At 48.9% G+C, this 20,596-nt stretch overlaps 1 protein-coding gene and 1 pseudogene across 11 annotated transcripts in view; one reads left to right on the top strand and one right to left on the bottom strand.

The window, feature by feature from the left end:
- Window positions 1-20,596, top strand: part of NAV2 (neuron navigator 2) — a 766,131-nt gene that overhangs the window by 514,911 nt on the left and 230,624 nt on the right. For all 11 annotated transcript variants that reach the window (XR_009564890.1, XM_060303433.1, XM_060303429.1 and 8 more), the window contains exons 4-5: window positions 7,717-7,789; window positions 18,662-18,917. Coding sequence is in view for 10 of the 11 variants with exons in the window: in XM_060303433.1 (XP_060159416.1) it covers window positions 7,717-7,789; window positions 18,662-18,917 (329 nt within the window). In the remaining variant the exon portion in view is untranslated. The remainder of the gene's footprint in view (window positions 1-7,716; window positions 7,790-18,661; window positions 18,918-20,596) is intronic.
- LOC115857648 (26S proteasome non-ATPase regulatory subunit 9 pseudogene) lies at window positions 11,220-12,623 on the bottom strand (annotated as a pseudogene).

Raw genomic sequence — 20,596 nt, 5'->3', positions numbered from 1 at the left:
TAGCCCTGATCACTCCCCTTTTAGCATCTGTGTCAGCTCCTAATGGAGGCCTCCACTTGGAATAATCCCTTTTGGGAGTGCTAGGACGTTTGGGATCATTACTCTGAAATTGTAGGAGGAGAAATGACGTGCAGAATGCCGTGCTGAACGAACACGCACAGAGGCATCCTTTGGGCCTTTCCGATGATGCTGTTCCCCTGAGGAGTTTTCACCCTCAGAAGGACTGCTGTATCCAAAAGCAGGTACTCTGCAGAGTTCAACTGTAGGCCTCTATTCTGGGAGCCTCCAGAGTGAGGACTGGCTTTGAGAAGTTAGCCACAGCTCCCCTTCCAGGTCTCTCTCTTTGTTTCAAGGGAAAAATCAAGAAGTCAGGAAATAATAGGGAAATGAAACATTCTAGGCAGTAGGAAGCAAGGTGGAAGGAGATAGTCACTGGAGGAATTTGAGATTCTTGTTTTCCATTTTTTTTCTCCTCTAGAGAGACTTTTTTTGTATCCATATGGACTTACCCATTTGCTGTAACAGCAGAGAGACTCCTATAAAATTTTTTTAAAAAGGAATTCTTGACAACATCTTGGAAAGCCTAAGTTATAAATATCCTAAAAGATAAGGAGGATAACATTGCCAAATTAAAGGAAGGAGTTGGGCAAGGCATTAAAGCAGCACGGGAAACAGTCTGACAGAGGGACTCAGGCTCCATCCGGCCCCCGAGTCCCCCGTTCTCAAGCTTTCTGTTTCAAAGCCACCAAGAGAGCTAGAGATGACTTGCTGAAATCTTTGATGCTTGAATGGCCAGAGCTTGGACAGAAGGTACGGAGCCCCTTGTACTACCGGCCAAAGATGGCTTTCTGTGTCTGTCAAGTAAGCAGCAGCATGTGGGGCTTACAAGGAGAGATGTTCCTGAATGCTTCCCCACCTGGGCGGATTTGAAGCACCAGCGTACATTCCCCTTTTTCTGGGGTCCCCTTCTAAAATTAAAACTACAGTGTCTGGGCCCTGCCTGCTCTGTCCTGTGGTGATGTGCATCTCCCGGACCATACTGTGACCCATGACCATGTAAGTGACCATATGATGCTGCTGGACCCCAACACTGACATAGGCAGAGAAAAAAGTGAAGCTGGAAAATCATGCATCAGGTCGTGGTCCCTAGGAATGCAGAGCGAAAAGGCAACACTGGTGAGACGGGCATTTCGGAGGGCAGTTCCCCAAAGGACATTTTGGCTTCGTTTCATGGTTGGATTTCTTGTTTTTATTTTTTTCTTCTATTCTATTTTTATTTTTGGAAAGTGTCAGGGGAAGGAGTGTCAGGAGAGCATGGAGGCTTGTTAGATAGGAAACAGACTTCCTAGTACATGTGACCACAGATGCTGCCCTACCCTTCCCATCCCTCCCTGTCTCGGTGCCCAGCCTGGATGTGACTGGAGCCCCACCTTGAAGGCACTACTTGATCCATCCCTAACACAACATAGCCCATCCTGCAGCTTTCAGACCAGAGGGCTTGGCCTGGCTCCTGTTGCCATGGTTACGGAGTGTCAAGGCTTCCTTAAGAACAGGAAGGACCTCTCCCTTCTCTCCTTTTCCACATCAGCTCCTGAATATGGCCCAGCACTCTGCTTTTGCTGTGTGTCCTCTCTCATTGCTTTTCTCCTTTGCTCACTGGCCTCCAGTCATTCCAGCTCTTTTGGTTCTCAGAATATGCTGGGCTGCATCCTGCATGAAAGCTTTCCAGCCTGAGGTCCCCTGCGATGGGGATGTTCTTCTCCTCCCCACTCTCGGTGCCCAGCTCACTCTTACGTCTCAGCTCAAATTTCCCTTCAGTCGACAAACGTTTTCGATCACCTACCATGCTCCCCATGCTCTTCTAGGTGCTTGGAGCTACACCAGTGAACGGAACAGACAAAAAGCCCTGTCTCTGTGGACCAACTTGCTATCTCTTCCTTAAATTCTTACCTGACTCCCCATCCCCCCAGGCTAGATCCTGTCCTTTAGTACATGACGGATGCTATTGGTGTCCTGGTTATCTAGTGCCAGTTCCCCTACATTAGACTGTAGGTTCTAGAGGTCAGGGATTATGTCTCTTTTATTCACCACTGTATACCCAGTACCAACACATTTCCTAACACCCAGAAGGTGCTCCGTGAATATGGATGAAGAAATGGATAAATGAATGAATGAATGATAATTGCTTTTGTTGACAGGTAGCAATATCAGGTGTGAAGATCACACACACTTCTGGGAGGAAGTTGTTTGTGTTGATAAGAGGCTCAAGAAGAAGCTACCCTGTGCTTTTACTGTCCCTAGAACTTGCACGTTCTCGCTCAGCCTTGTCTGGGGTCTAGGTCTCCCACTACTTAAGCTCTAGGCGTTTCATGATTTTTAAAAAATGGCTGTGACCATGCCTGACTTTAATGCAGCCTCTGTTTGTCTCCCTTCCAATTTCATCTTCTCAGGAAGGAGACCTTCAAGGGGTGCGGTGACAAACTCTGAACTCATAAACACTAGCACCCCATTTACTCATTATGCCCAGAGCCCCATCTTCCCCTGGGCTGCGACAGTGCCGGTAGAGATGGTCTTCGTCTGCATTAATCATTTTCATGCGCTTTGCACTCAGCTACACTGGTATTCAGAGAAAAATGCTACCATGACAACTGCCACAACAGATGGTATTTGATCAGTCTCTAAGCTACCGAGGAGATATACAGCAGTGCTTCTGAGGTTTGCATATTTTATGTTATCATGAGACCCAGTCCAGCCTTAATCATGATTGAAACGTGAAGTTTTCCATTTGCCTCCGATCCGCCCTCCCTTCTCTTTCCAGTTGTTTGCCATTTGTTTTGATTTTCCTTGCTCTGTGCCTGGCCTGTTTGGGGATGTATTTCTGGATGTGGGAGACATAGGCTACAACATACATGGTCCATGGAAGTTGCCCTGCAGGTCTAAAGTTTAGAGACTGTTGAGAAGCTATTCCACTTTGGAATGGAGAGCCTGGCTGAGAGTGGGAGAAAGGCTTAATTGCAGCCTGTCTCTCTTGGATGTTCATGGACCACACAGGGTTGAGGCCACATATGGCCCCGAACAAAGGGAAACTCTGAGAAGTACATCTTGGTCTTGGTTTGTCCCCTTACTCCGCCCACTCCTCCATCCAGCTCCTTTCTGCTTCCAGGGTCTCTGGTGTTCTGGTCCCCCTTCTCAGCTTCCTGCCTCTACCCCAGCTAGTAAACTCCAGGAGCTTGATTCCAGAGTCCTTGGACCCATTTCTATGGCAACAACTACAACAGCCTTCTCACCCAGGGCCCCTCCCCACCCATCAGCAACACTGGAATGTCAGACTTCGCACAGATTTTTTTTTCAGCTAATTTTGGAAAGTAGTTTATATTGGCCGCTATGTGTTAATGAACAACTTTCGTTGTATTTACATACTTTGCTGGTGAAGAGTCTTTTCCTTCACTCTGCCTCTCAACTTTAACAGGATCCTATCCTCATCTTGCACTGCATGTCTGGATCCCATATGAGCCATGAGCCTCGTTAAAGATGGGCTCTAGGGCCTCGCTGTGCTGTGCTGAGTGCCCCAGGGTCCTGCCACCGTCCTGTCCCCTCCAGGGACGTGGTGGGAGTTTGCAACCTCAGTCGTACTGGAGGATGGATTGTTTACCTGAACAGTATTTATAAGAAAACCTTAAGGTGAATTTGAATCACAAGAGAGCGTGGATCAAAGAAACATTCTCCTCTTCTGATCTCATTCCAAGTGAAGCGGGAGGTTGGAATCCACATCTGACCCTATGCTGCTTCCCAGCCCCGTGCCCTTCCTGGGGTGCAGATGAAAAGAGCGTGGGTCTCGGCCGCCTTGTCGGGAGTGATTTTTAGCCTTAATGGAACATTATTAAACAGTGGATTTGAAACTTGAGGAATGTTTTTTGAACTCCTCTGTGAGCTGAGAATTCATGGTAGAGGGGAAAAAATTCAAGGCTCTTGATGGGCTTATGAATCGTCTTTTAAATGACGACCCAAGCCCTTATTTTCAGGTTTTACATTTTCTGGGAGTGCAATCTGGCCATCTGGATAGCGTCCCCCGTTTCATCTCCTCGTTAGGAGAAAGCATTCCTAGTGCCCTTAGGTCTCCTCCTTCACCTAATGTAGGGAGATCCTAGTGCTTCCCTTGTTTATCTGCTCTGATTCTCCTGGAAATGGACGGGAGTCAGGGGGTGTATGTCGAGGGGCTCTGTGGACCCTAAAGAGAAGGATTATGTAAATGTGGGCTCCTGGACTTGGGGGAAGACTCGACCAACACTGTCAAAAGAATCGAGCACAGTGCCTGGCACAGAACAGACATCCGCACAATGATGTTGACTGAGTGATTGAAAGAATCATACCCCTCAGGTTGCTCACCCTTGGCACTGCTGACGTTTGGGGTTGGATAGTTCTTTGTTGGGAGGGAACTGATGTGTGCCTTGCAGGGTGTTAAGCAGCATCCTTGGCCTCTGCTCACTAGATGTCAGTTTCCCTCAGTGTTGTGACAACCCAGAATGTGGCCACATGCCCCCTGGGGGGCAAAATCTTCTTCCTTTCCCAGTCTCCCTTACTCAGCAAAGAACTATTGATCAAAATTATGAAATTGGTTGACAGAATGATAGGACTGTAACAAAAATCAACAAGAGAGGAAATATTCTAGGTAACCTGTTTATAATTATTTCTCCCCTTAACAGAATTTAACATTTAAAAAGAAAGCCCCATGGGTGAATTGAAATGTACCAAGGGTAGCCTTGCAAGAAGAAATTGCCGTGGACTTTATTTTTTTTAATTTATTATTTTTTATTTATTTATTTATTTTTGGCTGCGTTGGGTCTTCATTGCTGCCCGCGGGCTTTCTCTAGTTGCGTCGAGCCGGGGCTACTCTTCGTTGCGGTGCGTGGGCTTCTCATTGCAGTGGATTCTTTTGTTGTGGAGCACAGGCTCTAGGCGTGCAGGCTTCAGTAGTTGTGGCTCGCAGGCTCAGTAGTTGTGGCGCGTGGACTCTAGAGCACAGGCTCAGTAGTTGTGGCACACGGGCTCAGTAGTCGTGGCGCGTGGGCTCTCTAGAGCGCAGGCTCAGTAGTTGTGGCACACGGGCTCAGTAGTTGTGGAGCATGGTCTCTAGAGTGCAGGCTCAGTAGTTGTGGCACACAGGCTTAGTTGCTCTGCAGCACGTGGGATCTTCCCAGACCAGGGATCGAACCCGTGTCCCCTGCATTGGCAGGCGGATTCTTAACCGCTGCTCTACCAGGGAAGTCCTACCATGGACTTTAAATGGTGCTACATACATCAAATGCTCCATAGATGTGACAAGGAAACGTACTTCATGCTCCTTGGAGGGAAAATTCTATAGAATTGCAGTGTTAGTAGAGCAGTGCTTTTCTTGCATATGTTGGCAGGTGTCCCTTTTTTTGTATTTAGTGTCACACTGCCACACTGTTGCTGAAAAACTAAACCTACCCATGTCAGCCCACCTGCATGACACTTCCCAGGATAAATATCAATACCAAGTGCACTATTTTTGATTTTGCATTAACAGATTCAGGGGTGGTCAGATTTCTCTTCTCATTTGCTATGGGGTCATAATTGCCAAAGCCTCCCTTCAGAGCCACGTGTAAGATATTATATTAGAAGAAGTAGGGTAGGGTCCTGTATAGCTCAGGGTACTGTATTCAGTATGCTGTGATAAACCATAATGGAAAAGAATGTACATATAACTGAATCACTTTGCTGTACAGAGAAATTAGCACAATATTGTAAATCGGTTATACTTCAATAAAATAAATTTTAAAAAAATAAACAATAAAAACACATACACACCAAAAAAAAAAAAAAAAGTAGGATAGGATTATAAGAAGAGACAAGCGGTAGAAGAGGAATTTTGTAAGTTTACTGTGATTTCAATACTAGTGCCTTTGTGTAGAGGCCACAAATCCTTTTGAATGGTTTTGGTCTATTACCACTGTATACGATATCATGAAATAAGGATTGGTATTTTCTCAAAAGCAGGGTTTTGTAATAGAGTGCAATAACATTTAGAGAGATGATGTTTATTACACTTCTACGTGGAAGCCGATTGCTCCAAAACACATTGCACAGGGTCTTCCCAGCCATTCTCTTCCTTCTTCGTCCTCCCCCTCGCCCCCCTTCCCTCCAAGGTGGTAGCACTTGGTTGTCACTGTCAGTCATCCTGCGCCGGAAAGAAGAAAGGAGAGTTTAAAGCCATCTCATTTTTCCTCCCTCTCTGTAAGAAACAATTTTCTGCGATGGTGGCAGGCATAACGTGTAGCATCGGCCTTTATTTTGTTGGTAGGAAATTGCATTCTACCCCTTTTCTTAGAGATGAAAAAATGCCTCCCAGATGAAGACCCTGGAAGGTGAGCTGTTAGCTGGGAAAGAGATTGGGAACCTGAGCTAAAAACTGTGAGGATGGAGTGACCTCAAGCTCAGGGTTGAGCGGATTCTTTTAGAATGGATGCAGTTTTATTCAGGTGTCCCTGAGCTTAATTTAACGTGTTTGGAAGCTGTGAAGACCGGGAGCAGAGAAGGAGAATGCCAGACATCAGGGGAGGGTGGACATGAACTTCAGGAAGACTGCCTTGGAGCCAGACTGTACTCAAATGAGAGCTCGTAAAACGGAGACACTTCACTCTGTGGCTCTGAAGGAACCATCAGGATATTGCTTGGGGGAGGGGAGGGAGAAGGGTCACACGTACGCTGTGAAAGAGAGTCATTTATGAGTTCACAACAAACCCCATGGGTCAAATACTGGTTGGAGTTCATAAGCATGTGGCTGGAGCCTGGGAAGTCGGGCGGGGGCTGAGGGGTTGCGGAGGTGAGGAAGATCTCCGCTGTGAAATGCAAGCCGTGTGAAATCCAGAGTTCCCTGTGCCAAGTCCAAGGCAGTTTCTCTTATTTTTGGTCACCGTTGACATGAATCGAGCCCGAACAGTTTCCTGTAGACCAAAAAATAATTAGCCCTGACAACTGAAGGCAAATCAGACCTTTGGGAATGATCTAACTGCTCCTTCCTGAGGGCTGGACGTGAGCTTGCCCTTGGCCGTGGCATCAGCCCTGGAAAGCCTGGGAGGCCTCCCAGACCCTGGTGGGGTCGGGTCCCTTCTGCCACAGAAAACACAGAGGACAGAGAGGTTCGGTGAGTTTGCAGCTCTCCCCGTCCTCTGCGATGCCTGCCATCCTGAGAATTTTGTGAGTAAACACTACCCAGATTCCTGCTGAGACGCCCATTCACTCTTTTTATGCTTAACTGCCCACCTCCTCGGGGGCTGGGAAGTCTCTCCCAGCTGCTGGTAGGTGGAAGGGTCTCCTAACCTTGTCCCCACCTCTGTGTTTCTGGCAGCTGCTCAAGTGTTGAGGATAGCACTGGCGACAGTGACCAACACGAGAGCTCCAATTCCCCCCTGGTTATTTTTGGCAGCCGTGAGCAATCCAAGGCCTTGACTTCTGACGCTGCGTGTGGTTGGCATATTAGGTAGCCTTTTCCTGTGCAAGTACAGACAAAGGAGAGTACTGACCTGCCTCCATCTATCCATCCGGTGTTTTCATGTCATTTTTTCCTCTTTGAGAACCTTAGCAAACGCACAATGAACCCTCTCGCTGACATAGACTTTTGTTCCTAATAAGAGATGGCTCTGGAGAAGACTGAACATTTATTGAGTGTATATTGGTTTTTTTTCCCCCCCCCAGATTGAAAACATAGATGCCTGCTTGAATTTCCTGGCGGCTAAGGGAATAAACATCCAGGGGCTGTCTGCAGAAGGTGAGTCTGAGCACTTGTCATAAAGCTGCCGTTTATCGTTTGAAATGCCCACCTGTTACCTATTGATGACGTTTTTAGAGTTAAGCCAAGGGGTGCTGGTGGGCTTCTCCGGTTTTGTCTCTTGCGGGTTTTGAGGCCACTCGATGCTTGTCTGCACTTGACGATGCCAACCTTTTGACAACCTAAGGGATCTCTGAGAGTGCCGACCCAGCTGTGCCAGCCTTGTCGGCAAGACACGGAGGGAGCAGTGAAGACGGAGCTGCTTCTCTTTGAGAAGGGCTTCATCAAACAGCACCGACTTTATTCACGCGACCGGCAGTTTAGTTAATTATCAAGCCAAGCCTTATCTGTGGGAGAGAGAACACTTAACCACGGAGCATATTTAAACTGTGCAAGTTCCCAGGGAAAAATGCCTAATCCTTCTCTTAATTTTATGAGAAGAAGCGGCACTTTTCCTAGCTCCCCCCGCCCAAAAAAAAAGCATGTGATTTATTAATGAGGTGCTCCATCTTGACATCGTGATTAGTTTTTCATTAACTCCAATTTCGTGGCTAATTAGCACATTAGCGTCGGCTGGTGGTTCGCTGTTCATTAGGTGTTGGTCTGGAGATGGCCGGTCTGAATTCTCAGCTTCCTCGGGCAACAGCTCACTCTGGAAACTTGCTCTGTCTCTCTCCTCTTTGTAAATACAAGCAGCTGCTAGCTCCCGAGCGGCCGTAGGCCCCAGCATCCTCCCAAACTCATTAGGCTGCACCTCCTCCAGTTTTCCCAGAACAGGTAGAGCAGCATGGGCCTCAGATGAGGCCCTTTCCCTATCCTGGTCGCATTTTGCAGGGTTGCTGGTTAGCATTGACTCTGGTAGTTAGGGTTGGGGAGGCGGGGAGCGGTGCGGAAGGACGCAGCCCAGTGTAGCGTAGGTTTGCAAGCGTGATCCTTTTGGGGACTGTTCCTTGCCTTTGCTCTGCTGTGTGGTGAAAGCTTGGTTTTCCTGGCTGTGTTTCTGGACTGTAGTCTCTTCCAGTGTTATGAGTGGGCGGCCGCTATTGGTGTCTCGTGTCTCTGCACGGAATTCCCCAAGTGGGACCTCTAACAGGCTGGGGCTGCCCCGGGTCAGACATGGTCCCACTGCTTCCAGAGGTCTCTGAGGCAGCTTTCGGTGGTCAGCCTTAATCTCAGCTCTGAGGGAAGGGTCCGTGGAGGATTCCTTTGCTCTGGGCGATGGGCCCTCCTCCTCCGGGGGATGAGATCTAGGCTGAATGGCAGGTGGCATGCGCATCGCTGGGGCGTGAGGGGTTGGTGTTGGTGTTTCCGCGGAGAGGTAGGGAGACGCAAATTTCTATTCCAAGGAGCACATTGCTTCCTCCTGGTAGAGAGTTCTCGTGCTGGTGGAAGTGGCAGGCACACCTTCCTCCTAGGTCCTGGGCATGCTTGGATCCCGGGCCTGTGCACCCCACCCGCAGCAGAGCATCAGCAGGGGCTTCTCTCCTACAAGTCACGCTTAGCAGAAAGGGCTCCAGGGGATGCAGACTCTGCAGGCCAGCTTCATCTCATGTGGCCTGGAGGTGACCCTGGCCACCCTGCCATCTGTCTACCCATTGTCCTGCCTTCTGCCTGTCCTGTCTCTCCCCTGCCCCATCTTCTCTATACCTTAAGGCGTAGAGAATCTACTCAACAAATATTTGTTGAATGAATAAGTACCAACTGTGCTTTGAAGGCTTTTATCTGCATCAGCTCCAGCTCTCACAACTGACGTTGGAATTTATAATATGCTGAGTTTACAGATGAGGAAATTTTCCCTGGAAGAAGTTATGAAGCCCGCAGTGAGTGAGTGGCAGGGCCAGGATTGGAACCCAGGTCTGTGATTTCGGAGCTCCTGTTCATGGTGTCTTTGGGGAAGGCAGATGGATAAAATGTGGGCGTGCCATGTACGGGTGAAAGAAATCAAAAAAGACCTAGAACCTTTGTTGGCTGGAACACTGTCTCGGAAGATGCTGGGCAGCCCATGAAGGCATATGGTGCAGACAGACTCAGCCCCAGCCCCCTGGTCGGTGGTGGGATGTGGCCCTTGTGAGTCTGAGCAGAGAAGAGCAGACTGGAACCAGTGTGTTGAGGAATCAGTCACTGGGGTATAACCATGAAGTAAGTTTTTCAGTAACTGCCCCCACCTGTGCTATGTTGACCCCCATCTTTCCTGCTTGGTTGAGACTCATTTAATGATACCCGGGCCAGAACCCATTCCCTTCAGTCTTGTGCAGTTATTAGAACAGATTATGTCAGTACTTAAGACTCAGTCTTGTTCATTTTTAAACTTCAGTCTCAGACTCAAAGCTCTTTTCCCCGGTGCCCCCCAGTGCAGGTGGCTTTGGAAGGTTGAGGGGGTCTGGGGGGTGTGATGACTTGACCTCCTTTCCCTTCCCTCGTTCTTGTGCCTGAGCCTCCAGGATTGGGGCAGCAGCAGAGGCAGCAGAGTTCTGCTGGGGGTGAAGTTGCTGCCCTCCTCTTGGTGGGCCATCATTGCCACTGTCCCCACTGGGGGTCTCTGCATGCCCTGCTGACCAGCACTCACTCCCATGCTGCTCCCAGGGCCTCAGTAGTCTCTTGTGAGATTTGACCGCTCTTCTAGCTCACCCCCAGCTGGTAGCAGTCACATTCCATCCCCCTGATTCAGGCGCCTCTTCGTCCCCACACTAGGGTGGTCCTGGTAAGGCCGTAGGCCTCGGTCTCACAGTCCCTGCGTCACCCACCATAGAGCAGCAGGAATGTGTGGGCTCTGTCTTCCACTTGTAGTGATGGAACAGGCCTCCTGTCACCTGGAAGTCCCCGCCATACAATCTCTCTCCAGCTCTTTCTCCCCAGCTTAGGTGGCAAACAGGCAGATCTGCCAGGTCCCTGCTAAGCAGGTGTCCCAGCTGGGCACTAGAACACCACCACCACCACCTGGAGTTATTCTCTTGAAGCCTCTACTCCCTCGAGTTCAAGGAGTGCAAGAACCCCACTGTCTTGTTCCTTGGTGAGGGGAGGAGATATCCTGTCTCTGTGATCATCAGTCGTGACCACCCACGCCCAACCTCAGTGACATTCTCTCATCTGGATCTTCTTATATTGACTTTGGGTGCGGTGGGTAGAGGCTGGTGGTGATGGTCTTTGGTTGTAAGACTAATTCTGGACTAGTGCTGTCTCGTGGGAGGGTGACTGGTCCCAACTTCTGTCAGTTCCTTGAACTTACAAAGCAAGGGTACTTGGAGCCTGTTTTCCTCAAATGGGCCTTATTCACAATTTTAGGGCTACAGGAAGTACCTCCATTTGACATACTGTTAAGTTATAGGAGTGGAAATCATGTATTGAGGACCCGCCAGGTACAGTCACTGGGCTAAGTGTTGTACACATTTTAGTTTATATCCTATTTAATCCCCCACAGCAACCTTCCGAGATCAGTATTCGTATTACCCCATCTTACAGATGAGGAGACTATGGCCCAAAGAGATTGTTCCATGTGGCAAAAGGGAGGCCCACAGAGTCAGCCGTGATCAAGCTACTCACATCTGCTGATTCAAGTCCTGGTGTTTTATACTGCTCACCACTATCTACACTTCTAACCACCCCCATAACTACTAGAAAATCATTATAGTGTTTAAAGAAATCATGTATTTTTTTTAACACTGTAAAACTGTTTACTTGGGGGAAAAAAAACAACATTTCTAGAAGAATAAAGTCGCATCAGCACCTACCAGAATAACTCCCGCCCACTTGCTCACATCCACAGGATTCCCATGTAGGGCCGTGGCCTAATTTGCAAAAGATGCTACACACAGATCAAGTTTTTAACAACGTGTTAATCCCAAGAGATCACACTGGGAGGCCACAGCGTTTCCGCCACCTAGAAGTTCAGGCCCCCAGCCTCTTCCAGATCCTTGAGCTTCAGGAAGAGAAGAGGAGGAGGAAATGCCCACTAGACCCAAGTCTGGGGCAAGGGAATATGCTTGCCTGTTTCTGTTCCCCAGGGACAATCATCTTTGCAAAGGAATAATGTTGCAGCCCAGCAGTCCTTTTCCCGCCCAGCGTGTTGGCACGAGTCTAAGCTGGTATTTCTCCCCTCTGCGGTTCGCTGTCGCGTTCAGGGCCTTCCCCTCACTGTGGTGGACCACACTGCCAATGTGCTGCAGGGACTTGAAGGTTTGGGTGTTCACAGAGCCAAATTCCACTATCTCGTCATCCACCTTGCAGACCTGCGATGCTGGCAGGGGAGCCGGGGCTGATGCTGTTCGCTATGGCGAAGGCTGAGCAGGGCTGAGGTCCTGGCTCTGGCCCAGGCCGTGGCTCATGGCCTCCCTGCGGGCCTCGGCCAGGTCCCGGGCCTGCTTCTCCTTGTCGCGAGCATGCAGCTGGTGCAGGGCCTCCTCCACCTGCTTCGTCACCGCCTTGTGATCGTTCTGCAAGCAGACGATGTTGTGCGTTGCGGTTCGGACTTGGTACAGGTCCACGTCTGCCCGGGGGTAGCCCTCGCAGTCCACCAGTGGCTCGTTCATCCCGATGCCTTTTTGGCTCTCCAGCACGTCATAATTGGCTTTGATTTGCACCTCGATCTCCTCTTTGCGCCGTATCAGTTCCTGTATGTTGCTGACAGTCACTCCGCTGGCCTCCGGGGAGCCTCTGCTCTGCCTCGTTTCCTTCTCCGACATCGTGAACCTCGGCCCAGGAGCCCGGACTGCCGGTTTCCCGACCGCGGACACCCGAGAGAAATCATGTAATTGTAATGCTCTTTGTTTTCCTTTTGAAGATGATTGATTGCCCTGAGGCTCCTCCTCTGATTTAAAAAAAAAAAAAATCAGCGGTTGGAAAGCCTCATAGGCACATCTCCACCCTTTCCCAGGGACTAAAGCCAGGTTTGGAACCCGGAAGGGTGTGTGCACCTGTCCTTGAAGCATCTCAGCAGCTCAGGCCCTGTCCTGGCCTGCCTGCGAGAGAGCCACAGGGAGCCTTTGTTCCAGGGCACAGACAGCTGATGCCTGCGAGCAGGGGCTGCAGGCCCAGGTGAGCCCCGTGGAGACGCTGCTGGTTTGGGGCTTTTCCTGTCCCCTGCGTGTTCCCCAAGATCGGACCCATCCGCTTGCTCCTGGAGACTCGCCAGAGTCCTGTGAGCTTGGGCCTCAGCCTGCCCGGGGTGCTTTTCCAGATCACTTCAACCCCTCACTCCACCTGTCATAACCATCTGTAAACCTGTTCCTGTGAAGAGGAATGGCCTTTATCTCTGGGAGTTTTGAGAACACCTGGGGTTTGCGCTCCCTGGCCCTGAGCCCATCCTCCTGTAATGGGGAAGCGGAGGTCTGGAGGTGAAGACATATCCTATTTGTTTAAGCACGCATTTGCCGGGCACATCTATATGCCAGGCACAGTGCTAGGCACCGGCGTACACGGAGAGTCACATTAGTCATACAAAACTAGCTTTAAATTCCAGTTCGTGAGAGAGCTGTGCTGGTGGTATGTACAGGATCCAGTGGTGCCCAAAGAAGGCTACGATCAGCTCTGCCTGGGGCAGGCAGGGGCTTCTCAGAGACGGTGATGTTTCTTCTGGGTTTTACAAGTTGAATAGGCTTTCACCAATCGGAAAAGGAAGGTGAAGGGAAATTTAGATAGACGTTGGGGCATAGGTAATATGGGAACAAAGGACTAGCTTTTTATCCATCTTCCAGTTTGGAGAAACAGAGGCAGGAAGATGCTTCCAGGTGACTCTAACAGGGTGTACGTGCTTTAGGAGTGAAATCGGTTGCCGACTTGATTAGTTCAGACCTGGGTTTGCTGCCCTGATGGCCAGAGACCTGAGGCTGAGCTGTCTCCTCCTTTCATCCTGAGCCAGAAAGCAGGAGCTTTTTCTGGACAGGGTAAAAGCAGCACGTAGATCGTCTCCATCTCTCTCTACCCACGTCACCTGAGTTTGGCGGTGAGCGGGGCCATTTCTGTCCTTCACCGGCAGGGGGCCCTGTTGGCTCTATTCCCACCCCCTCATCCACCTCCCCTGTGGGCAGAGTCGCTGAGGGGCTTTGCTGAGCAGTACACAGAAGGGCTGCCAGAGTGGGGTGGAAAGTTACATGCTGAATGTGGGTGATGTAGACGGCCCAGCTGGAGGAGCAATGCCATAGAATCCACAATCCGGAATCAGCCCGGTGACCTTACACCGTGGCTTAAGGGGATTGAATAGGAATTCTGAGACTGTGGTCTGAGGCAGCCTTCCCTTTGGCTCCCAATCCCTTTCCTACAAAGCAGGTTTCTTTGTATTAGATTATCCCAACGATTACGCCTTACTAAAGCAGGCCTGAGGTTTCTTTTAAACAATATTGAAAGAGAATAACTCTATTATCCTCCCTTCTTGCCCAACACCCCCCTATAGCATCCATGCAGATTAGCGCCAGCCAGTGGTTACGGAGATCAGTCAGAACACAAGGAGGTTCAGAATCCACACCATACTGAATTCTAGTGGAAATTGGACTATGGCCCATGTAGTTTATTCTGCAGTTTACGTGGGTGCAGCCATAGGAGAGAAAGAAGAACAGGGTTCTCATGCTGGTTTAGATACCAGCCTAGCTCATGTCTCCTGAAACAAGTCATATCTCTCTAGGTCTACAGTTATTTCCTTCTGTACAAATCAGGAGGGTGAGGATAGTTGATCAGAAACAGAATGATGTTCTTTTTCCGAAGCCTCGGGAAATGTCATGAGGGGAACATTTTTGTGGGCTGGTGGATTTTGTTTTTAGACAGCCTGTGGAGCCAGCTTACCAGGCCTCGTGGCACACAGAAAAATGCCATTTGGAAATAGGAAGAGAACACAATTCTAGCTATTTTGGACCACCCATGGCATAAACTGTGTGGCTCGTTCCCAAACAGAGCATTCACCACGCTTGAGTCCTGTGTTCTGAAAAGAAAATTAAACCGTCCAAACGTCCGCCAACTAGTGAATGGATAAAATGTGGTCTATCCATATAATGGGATCATACCCAGCAATATAAAGAAATGAACTAGTGATAACGCTCTCACCTGGATGAACCTTAAAAACATGATGCCCCGCGGAAGAAGCCAGATGCAAAGGACTGCACATCACATGATTGTCGTTTATGGGGAGATGCCCAGGATAGGCAAATCCATAGAAACAGCACATCAGAGGTTGCCTGGGGGATGGGTTTGGGAATTGCCTGCAGATGAGCACTTTTTAGGGTGATGGAAATATTCTAAAACTAGAATTTACTGAACTTACTAAAACTCATCACACACTTGACTTTATGGATATAAACTGTATCTCAGTAGAGCTGGTTTGTTTGTTTGTTTGTTTTAAAAAGATGACCACTGTGTTTTCTGTAAAATGAGATTATCATGGTTGATTTTCTTTTTGACACCTGTGACTGTGGCCTGGAGGGGATGTGCAAGAAGAAGGGCTTCTTAGTTATCTCGTGGTTGAAGAGCTCCGTGCTGAGTTCTGAGGGGGCTGCAGGCACAGTGACGGTATTTTCTGAACCCAAAAGGGAAATACAGAGTCAGGCCATGTCCTAGGTGCGTTGCCCTTATTTTCTCATTAATCCTCTGTTAATTCTCATAGCATCCCTGTGGGGAAGGTGTGGCACACATATGCCAATTTTAAAGAAGAAAACTGCGGCTCAGAGAGGTTGACTCTTGGAAAAACTTTGAAGTCCATAAATGATGGACTAGAGAGATTCAAACCCAAGGCTTCTGTGGCTCTAACAATCAGTGATCTATATAATAAAAATGTTTCCTCTTGGGCTTCCCTGGTGGCGCAGTGGTTGAGAGTCCGCCTGCCGATGCAGGGGACACGGGTTCGTGCCCCGGTCCGGGAAGATCCCACATGCCGTGGAGCAGCTGGGCCCGTGAGCCATGGCCGCTGAGCCTGCGCATCCGGAGCCTGTGCTCCGCAATGGGAGAGGCCACAGCAGTGAGAGGTCCGCCTACCTCAAAAAAAAAAAAGCTTTCTCCTAAGAAAAAGTGTATTTATGAGAGCACCGCGCTCTGTCACAAATAAAAAGATGCTTTCAGGAATAGTAGAACAGTTACGAACAATAAATGACTGAACATCCACAGCAGGGAGAGAATATGACAGAGCCAGCTCCATTCATCTGCCCTGGGATGGGCAGGTAGGTTAAGGGGGTCCCGATGTGGATATGCCTGCTTTGTGCAGGGGGCAACCCCTGAGCCCTTGGATATGCTGAATTGCTAGTTCTTCCCTTCTTTGTTTTTCTTGCATGGTTTTTAAAAAAATGTATTCTGGGATATTTGACACATCCCATAATACAAGAATACTTCTAGAAGGAGAATAAAGAATCCTTGTATGGCCATGAGCTAACTTAAATAAAACATTATCTGGTGTGCTTTTCAATACACGACCCATGATGGGTATGTAAGTAGCCTGGTTACACCATGTTGGGAGCCTGGGCTTTGAGCTGGAAACCCTCGATTCAGATCCCAGCTCCAGCATTTATTACCTTGGAGAGGTTGCAAACCTTTCTGAGCCTGTTTCCCCTTAAGTAAAAGGGAGATAAAATAGGCCTCATTTTCCCGGTTGTAGGGATTAAATGGGATCGTGTATGTAAAAAGCTTCTCTTGATACATACTAATTAGTAGTAGCTCTATAAAAGGCACTAAAATCTTACATAGATTTCATCTGTCATGATTATAGCTCTGTTTTCACCCTTCAGGGAATTCAATTTTGAGGGGAAATTGTTTTCCCGAGTTCCTTAACAGGTCGTCACCTGCACGCCAGCTCTTGATTCTGTCCTGCCTCCTGTCACTGTCCAGCTAAGGGCCCAGGGGTGTGTCCCTTTACCCTCCATCTGCCCGTGAGGAAAATGCCCATCTTAAAGAAGAACACTGAGGCTCAGAGGTTGAATCCTACAAAAACTCCATCTATAAACTGAATCATCCCAGCCAGCCTCATACTCTGTGACACTGGTGTCCTTGTCAGAACATTTAGAAGCAGAAGCGGAACAGGCCACAGGTGTGTTCTCCTTTGGTTTCCTTAGGATGGAGAAGGAAGCAGAGCGGAAGGGTTAAAACTGAGCTACCCAAAGAAACTGGGGGACTTTCCCACATCTGGGGAAACTTTCTGTGCTCCCTGCATTGCACACAGTGGTTTACGAGCATCTGGACTTGTCCAAGTCAGCCCTGGCTTACACCTGTTTTCCTAATGTAATCAAGAACGTCTCCCTCCCACTCTCAAAAATGATGTAATTTGCATGATAAATTATAAGGTCACATGGTAAAAACCATAACTTTTGAGGCATGAAACCGGAGCTGCATGGGAATCTCCTACAGGATTCTGAGGCTGCTGTGGTCATACAGTAACCAAGACCAGTGAAGGACGTGACTGTTTACAGTTGTGCTTTCACATCTCTGCTCTGGTTTGATCTGCAAAGCAACCCTGTGTGATGGGGCAAGCTGTGTCAATATTGTCATTTGAGGCCCAGAGAGATTAAGTGACTTGTCCAGGGTTGCACAGCTAGTAAGTGGTAGAGTACAGACTGCAACTCGTGGCTTTGGTTTTCTGAAAGCTGGGCTCCTGGCACTTTTGTCCCACAATCAGCACATGCTAGCTCCCAAAGCGCAGAGGGTGAAAGTTGGATTTTAGTAGTTTGTATTGTCAGTTTCTTCAGAGGTTGGAAAGAGGAACTCTCCAACAGGAAGTAATTCAGCCTGACCTAATCAGTAGGATCACACCCCAGGGCACTGACAGGCTTGCAGGGAATCGGGCTTGTTTCTGAAAGAACCCCATTCATGCCTTCTGCCCCTCAACTGGTCCTTGGAGGAAACTCTGGTTCCTTTGTCAGCATCCTCTTGCCCAGCCTGGGGCTAACTTGGAGGTGTGTGTTACCCACACAGGGGAGGGGGGGGCTTCCCTTCCTCCAACCCCACTCCCTCTAACCCCCTTGCCAGTTCAGAAAAAGAAATTCTGCCTAAGGGTGGAAGCAAAGCTGAGGGAGCCCCTAGGTTCCTTCTTCTCTGTCCCCCAAGCTGCGTGGCCCTATTACTTTACCCTCAGGGTCAGTTTAGACCCTGGCCATCAGCATCTGGTGTTAAAAGAACTGCAGAAAAGGAGGGATTGCCCAAGGGGAAACACCCTTGCATCCACAGTCTCTGCCTGTGAATAAATATTTTATTCCTTCTCTGCAGCACTTAATACATGCCTCGAGGCAAATGCATTTTTTAACATTGGAAAAATTACATCTGGAATAAAAAAATTTCTTAGCCCCACTCTGCACAAATTTCTTTTAATATAGGAGAATTTTTGTGTGAGTTCTTTATAGAAACAACCCCTATCTCCTATTCCCACACCCACCCCAATTTCAAGTTATTTATTCAATGGACAAGAGAGACACAGAGCCTTCTGAGGGCAGGATGATTGGGCGAAGCAGGGCGAGGATTTGGGAGTGGGTCGGCAGCCACTGGCTCACTCTGGGTGGCTTGAAGTACAGAGCACAGATTGGGCAGGGCCGCGTGGAGACCGGTGAGTTTCCCTCAGTGCTTCTGTCCCTGGACAGCTCGCTCTGTGTCCTGAACAAGCACGGTCTTGCTCAGGACTCTGTCTTTTTCGGTTGTGTCCTTCCTGAGAATTTCCCCCTGGCACTCACCAGACATCCCAGTTGCTGCTTGCCTCGGGTATCCACTCTAATCCCAGTGGGGAGAATCAACTAATTTCTTTGTGGTTTTGGCCTGATTTTAACTGACTGGGACACCAATTAAGTGTTCAGGAAATCTGTCATATCCCAGAGGAATTAAAACTCGTGCGAGGGCTGAAGCAGCCTCTTGAAAGGGTGCGAGACAGGGCTCCCCAGAAAGGCTTCCTCCTCTAACCAGAACCTCTTCACTGTCTTGCAGAAATCAGGAATGGAAACCTCAAGGCCATTCTAGGCCTCTTCTTCAGCCTCTCCCGGTACAAGCAGCAGCAGCAGCCCCAGAAGCCGCACCTCCCCTCGCCACTGCTGCCCGCCGTGTCCCCGGCGGCCGGGGCCCCCTCCCAGTGCCAGGCTGGCGCTCCTCAGCAACAGGTGCCCGCCGCTCCCCAAGCCCCGTGCCAGCCTCACCAGCCAGCGCCACACCAGCCGTCAAAAGCACAAGCTGAGATGCAGTCCAGGTGGGCTCTCCTCGCCAAATGATACTTCTGCTTTTTTTCAGGGGTCTTCTGCCCCACTGACCACATTCTAGCCGGTGCCGGACGTGTGTGTCATTTGCGCTTCTTCCGTGCTGAGAACTGCCGGTAGTTAGTGGGGAATTAGCGTGACCTTGAAATGGATGTGCCTGGCGGAGATGTGCACTTTATAGATCAGAATCGCCAGCAGCCAGAGCTAATTAGCTGCTCCTGCCTGAACTCTAGCCTCTTACACACACAGGTTGGTAGGCAATCAACAGCCCCTAAAATAGACTTCAAATTTCTTTTGCTTGTCTGCCTACAAGCTGGGTGTTCAGTGTTATATGTGCAAGTAATTTCCCTTAGTGGAGGCAAAAGTTCTCCAGCAGATGCCTCTGCTTTGCCAGAAGAGAAATACTGGGAACACAGAAGAAAGATGGCCAGTGGTTTTTAGCAGGGAAAGAGGCATTCCCCCTTCCCTGAGAGGGCCAGCATCCCCTAATGGGGAGCAGTTACCATTAAATGTGACTGACTTTTGTTGACCTTAGAGACCAGGTAGCAGTGTCAGCTGTGGCCCTCTGCTTTTTGGATTAGGACCTAGATTTTGTTTGTTGTTTCCAGAGGGACCCACGCTTGCCAGAGGGACTCGCCATAGAATGATAACGCTAGCAGAACGTTGGGGCAGTTACCATCTACTCTGTTACAGTGTATAGATGCATTCCTAAACAACTCTGCAGAAGATCACCTCGTAAAACATTTGTTTCAATGACAAAAGAAGGAGGGGATTAGGAACTAGAAAGTTTTTGACTCATAGTAAAGTTCTGGAGAAAAGTCCACCATAATTGTTTTTTTAAGCCATAAATCTTTAGCTATCAAACCTAAATGCCACTGATCAAATTGATTGCTTGATTTCATTGAACATATGCTAAAGAGTAATGGCTTTTTCTTTCCAGTTCCCCGAATAGGCCATTGTAGTTAGGCAAAGCACAAAGTGGTTCAAACAAAGCAGCTGCCTTATAGATAGATGGTTGCAGCTTTTTTTCCCCAGGAGAAGCGCTGTTTCCCAATTGTGGTGGTGTTAAAACCAGCACTGATAGATGTGATATAACTCAGAGCCCCTAATTGATTATCTAATTATATCCAGTTCCCATTATGGAGGTTTGTGGGCTAGTAGGAATGCCTGGACTAGCAATGAGGAATAGACAGCCGGGCAGCCAGCCTCTGCACCTTTGCCTTGAAGAACCACCTGGGTGGGAGCCATTCTCTGATCGGAGATCCCCGATGGACCTGGATGATTAAATGATCAGGACGTCATTGCCCACACTGCATTTTGCAGAGTGCTTATTCCCTGGATGGTAACATGCAGGGGAAGGGTTCTAAGGGGGAAAAATGGGGAAATCCTCTGGGTTAAGTTGTATAACTGTTACTGCAGGGTCTACTCAGATCCTTGAATCGGCCAATATGCATTCATTTATCCAGTTAGTGTTTGAATGCCTTCTATGTGCCCGGCACTGTCCTAGGCACTGGGGGATCAAGGGTGAATGAGATAGCCAAGGTGCCTGCTCTCTACTTTCTACTGGAGGAGGGCAGGCAAACAAAAGGGGAAGAGAAATATCCGATGGTTGTAGTACAATAAGATAATGGGATCAGAGGGACCGGGTTGATCATTTAGGTTGAGTTGAGGG

The sequence above is a fragment of the Globicephala melas genome, chromosome 8 (genome assembly GCF_963455315.2).
Source record: "Globicephala melas chromosome 8, mGloMel1.2, whole genome shotgun sequence".
NCBI lineage: Eukaryota > Metazoa > Chordata > Mammalia > Artiodactyla > Delphinidae > Globicephala > Globicephala melas.
This window is presented reverse-complemented; position numbering and strand designations above follow the sequence as displayed.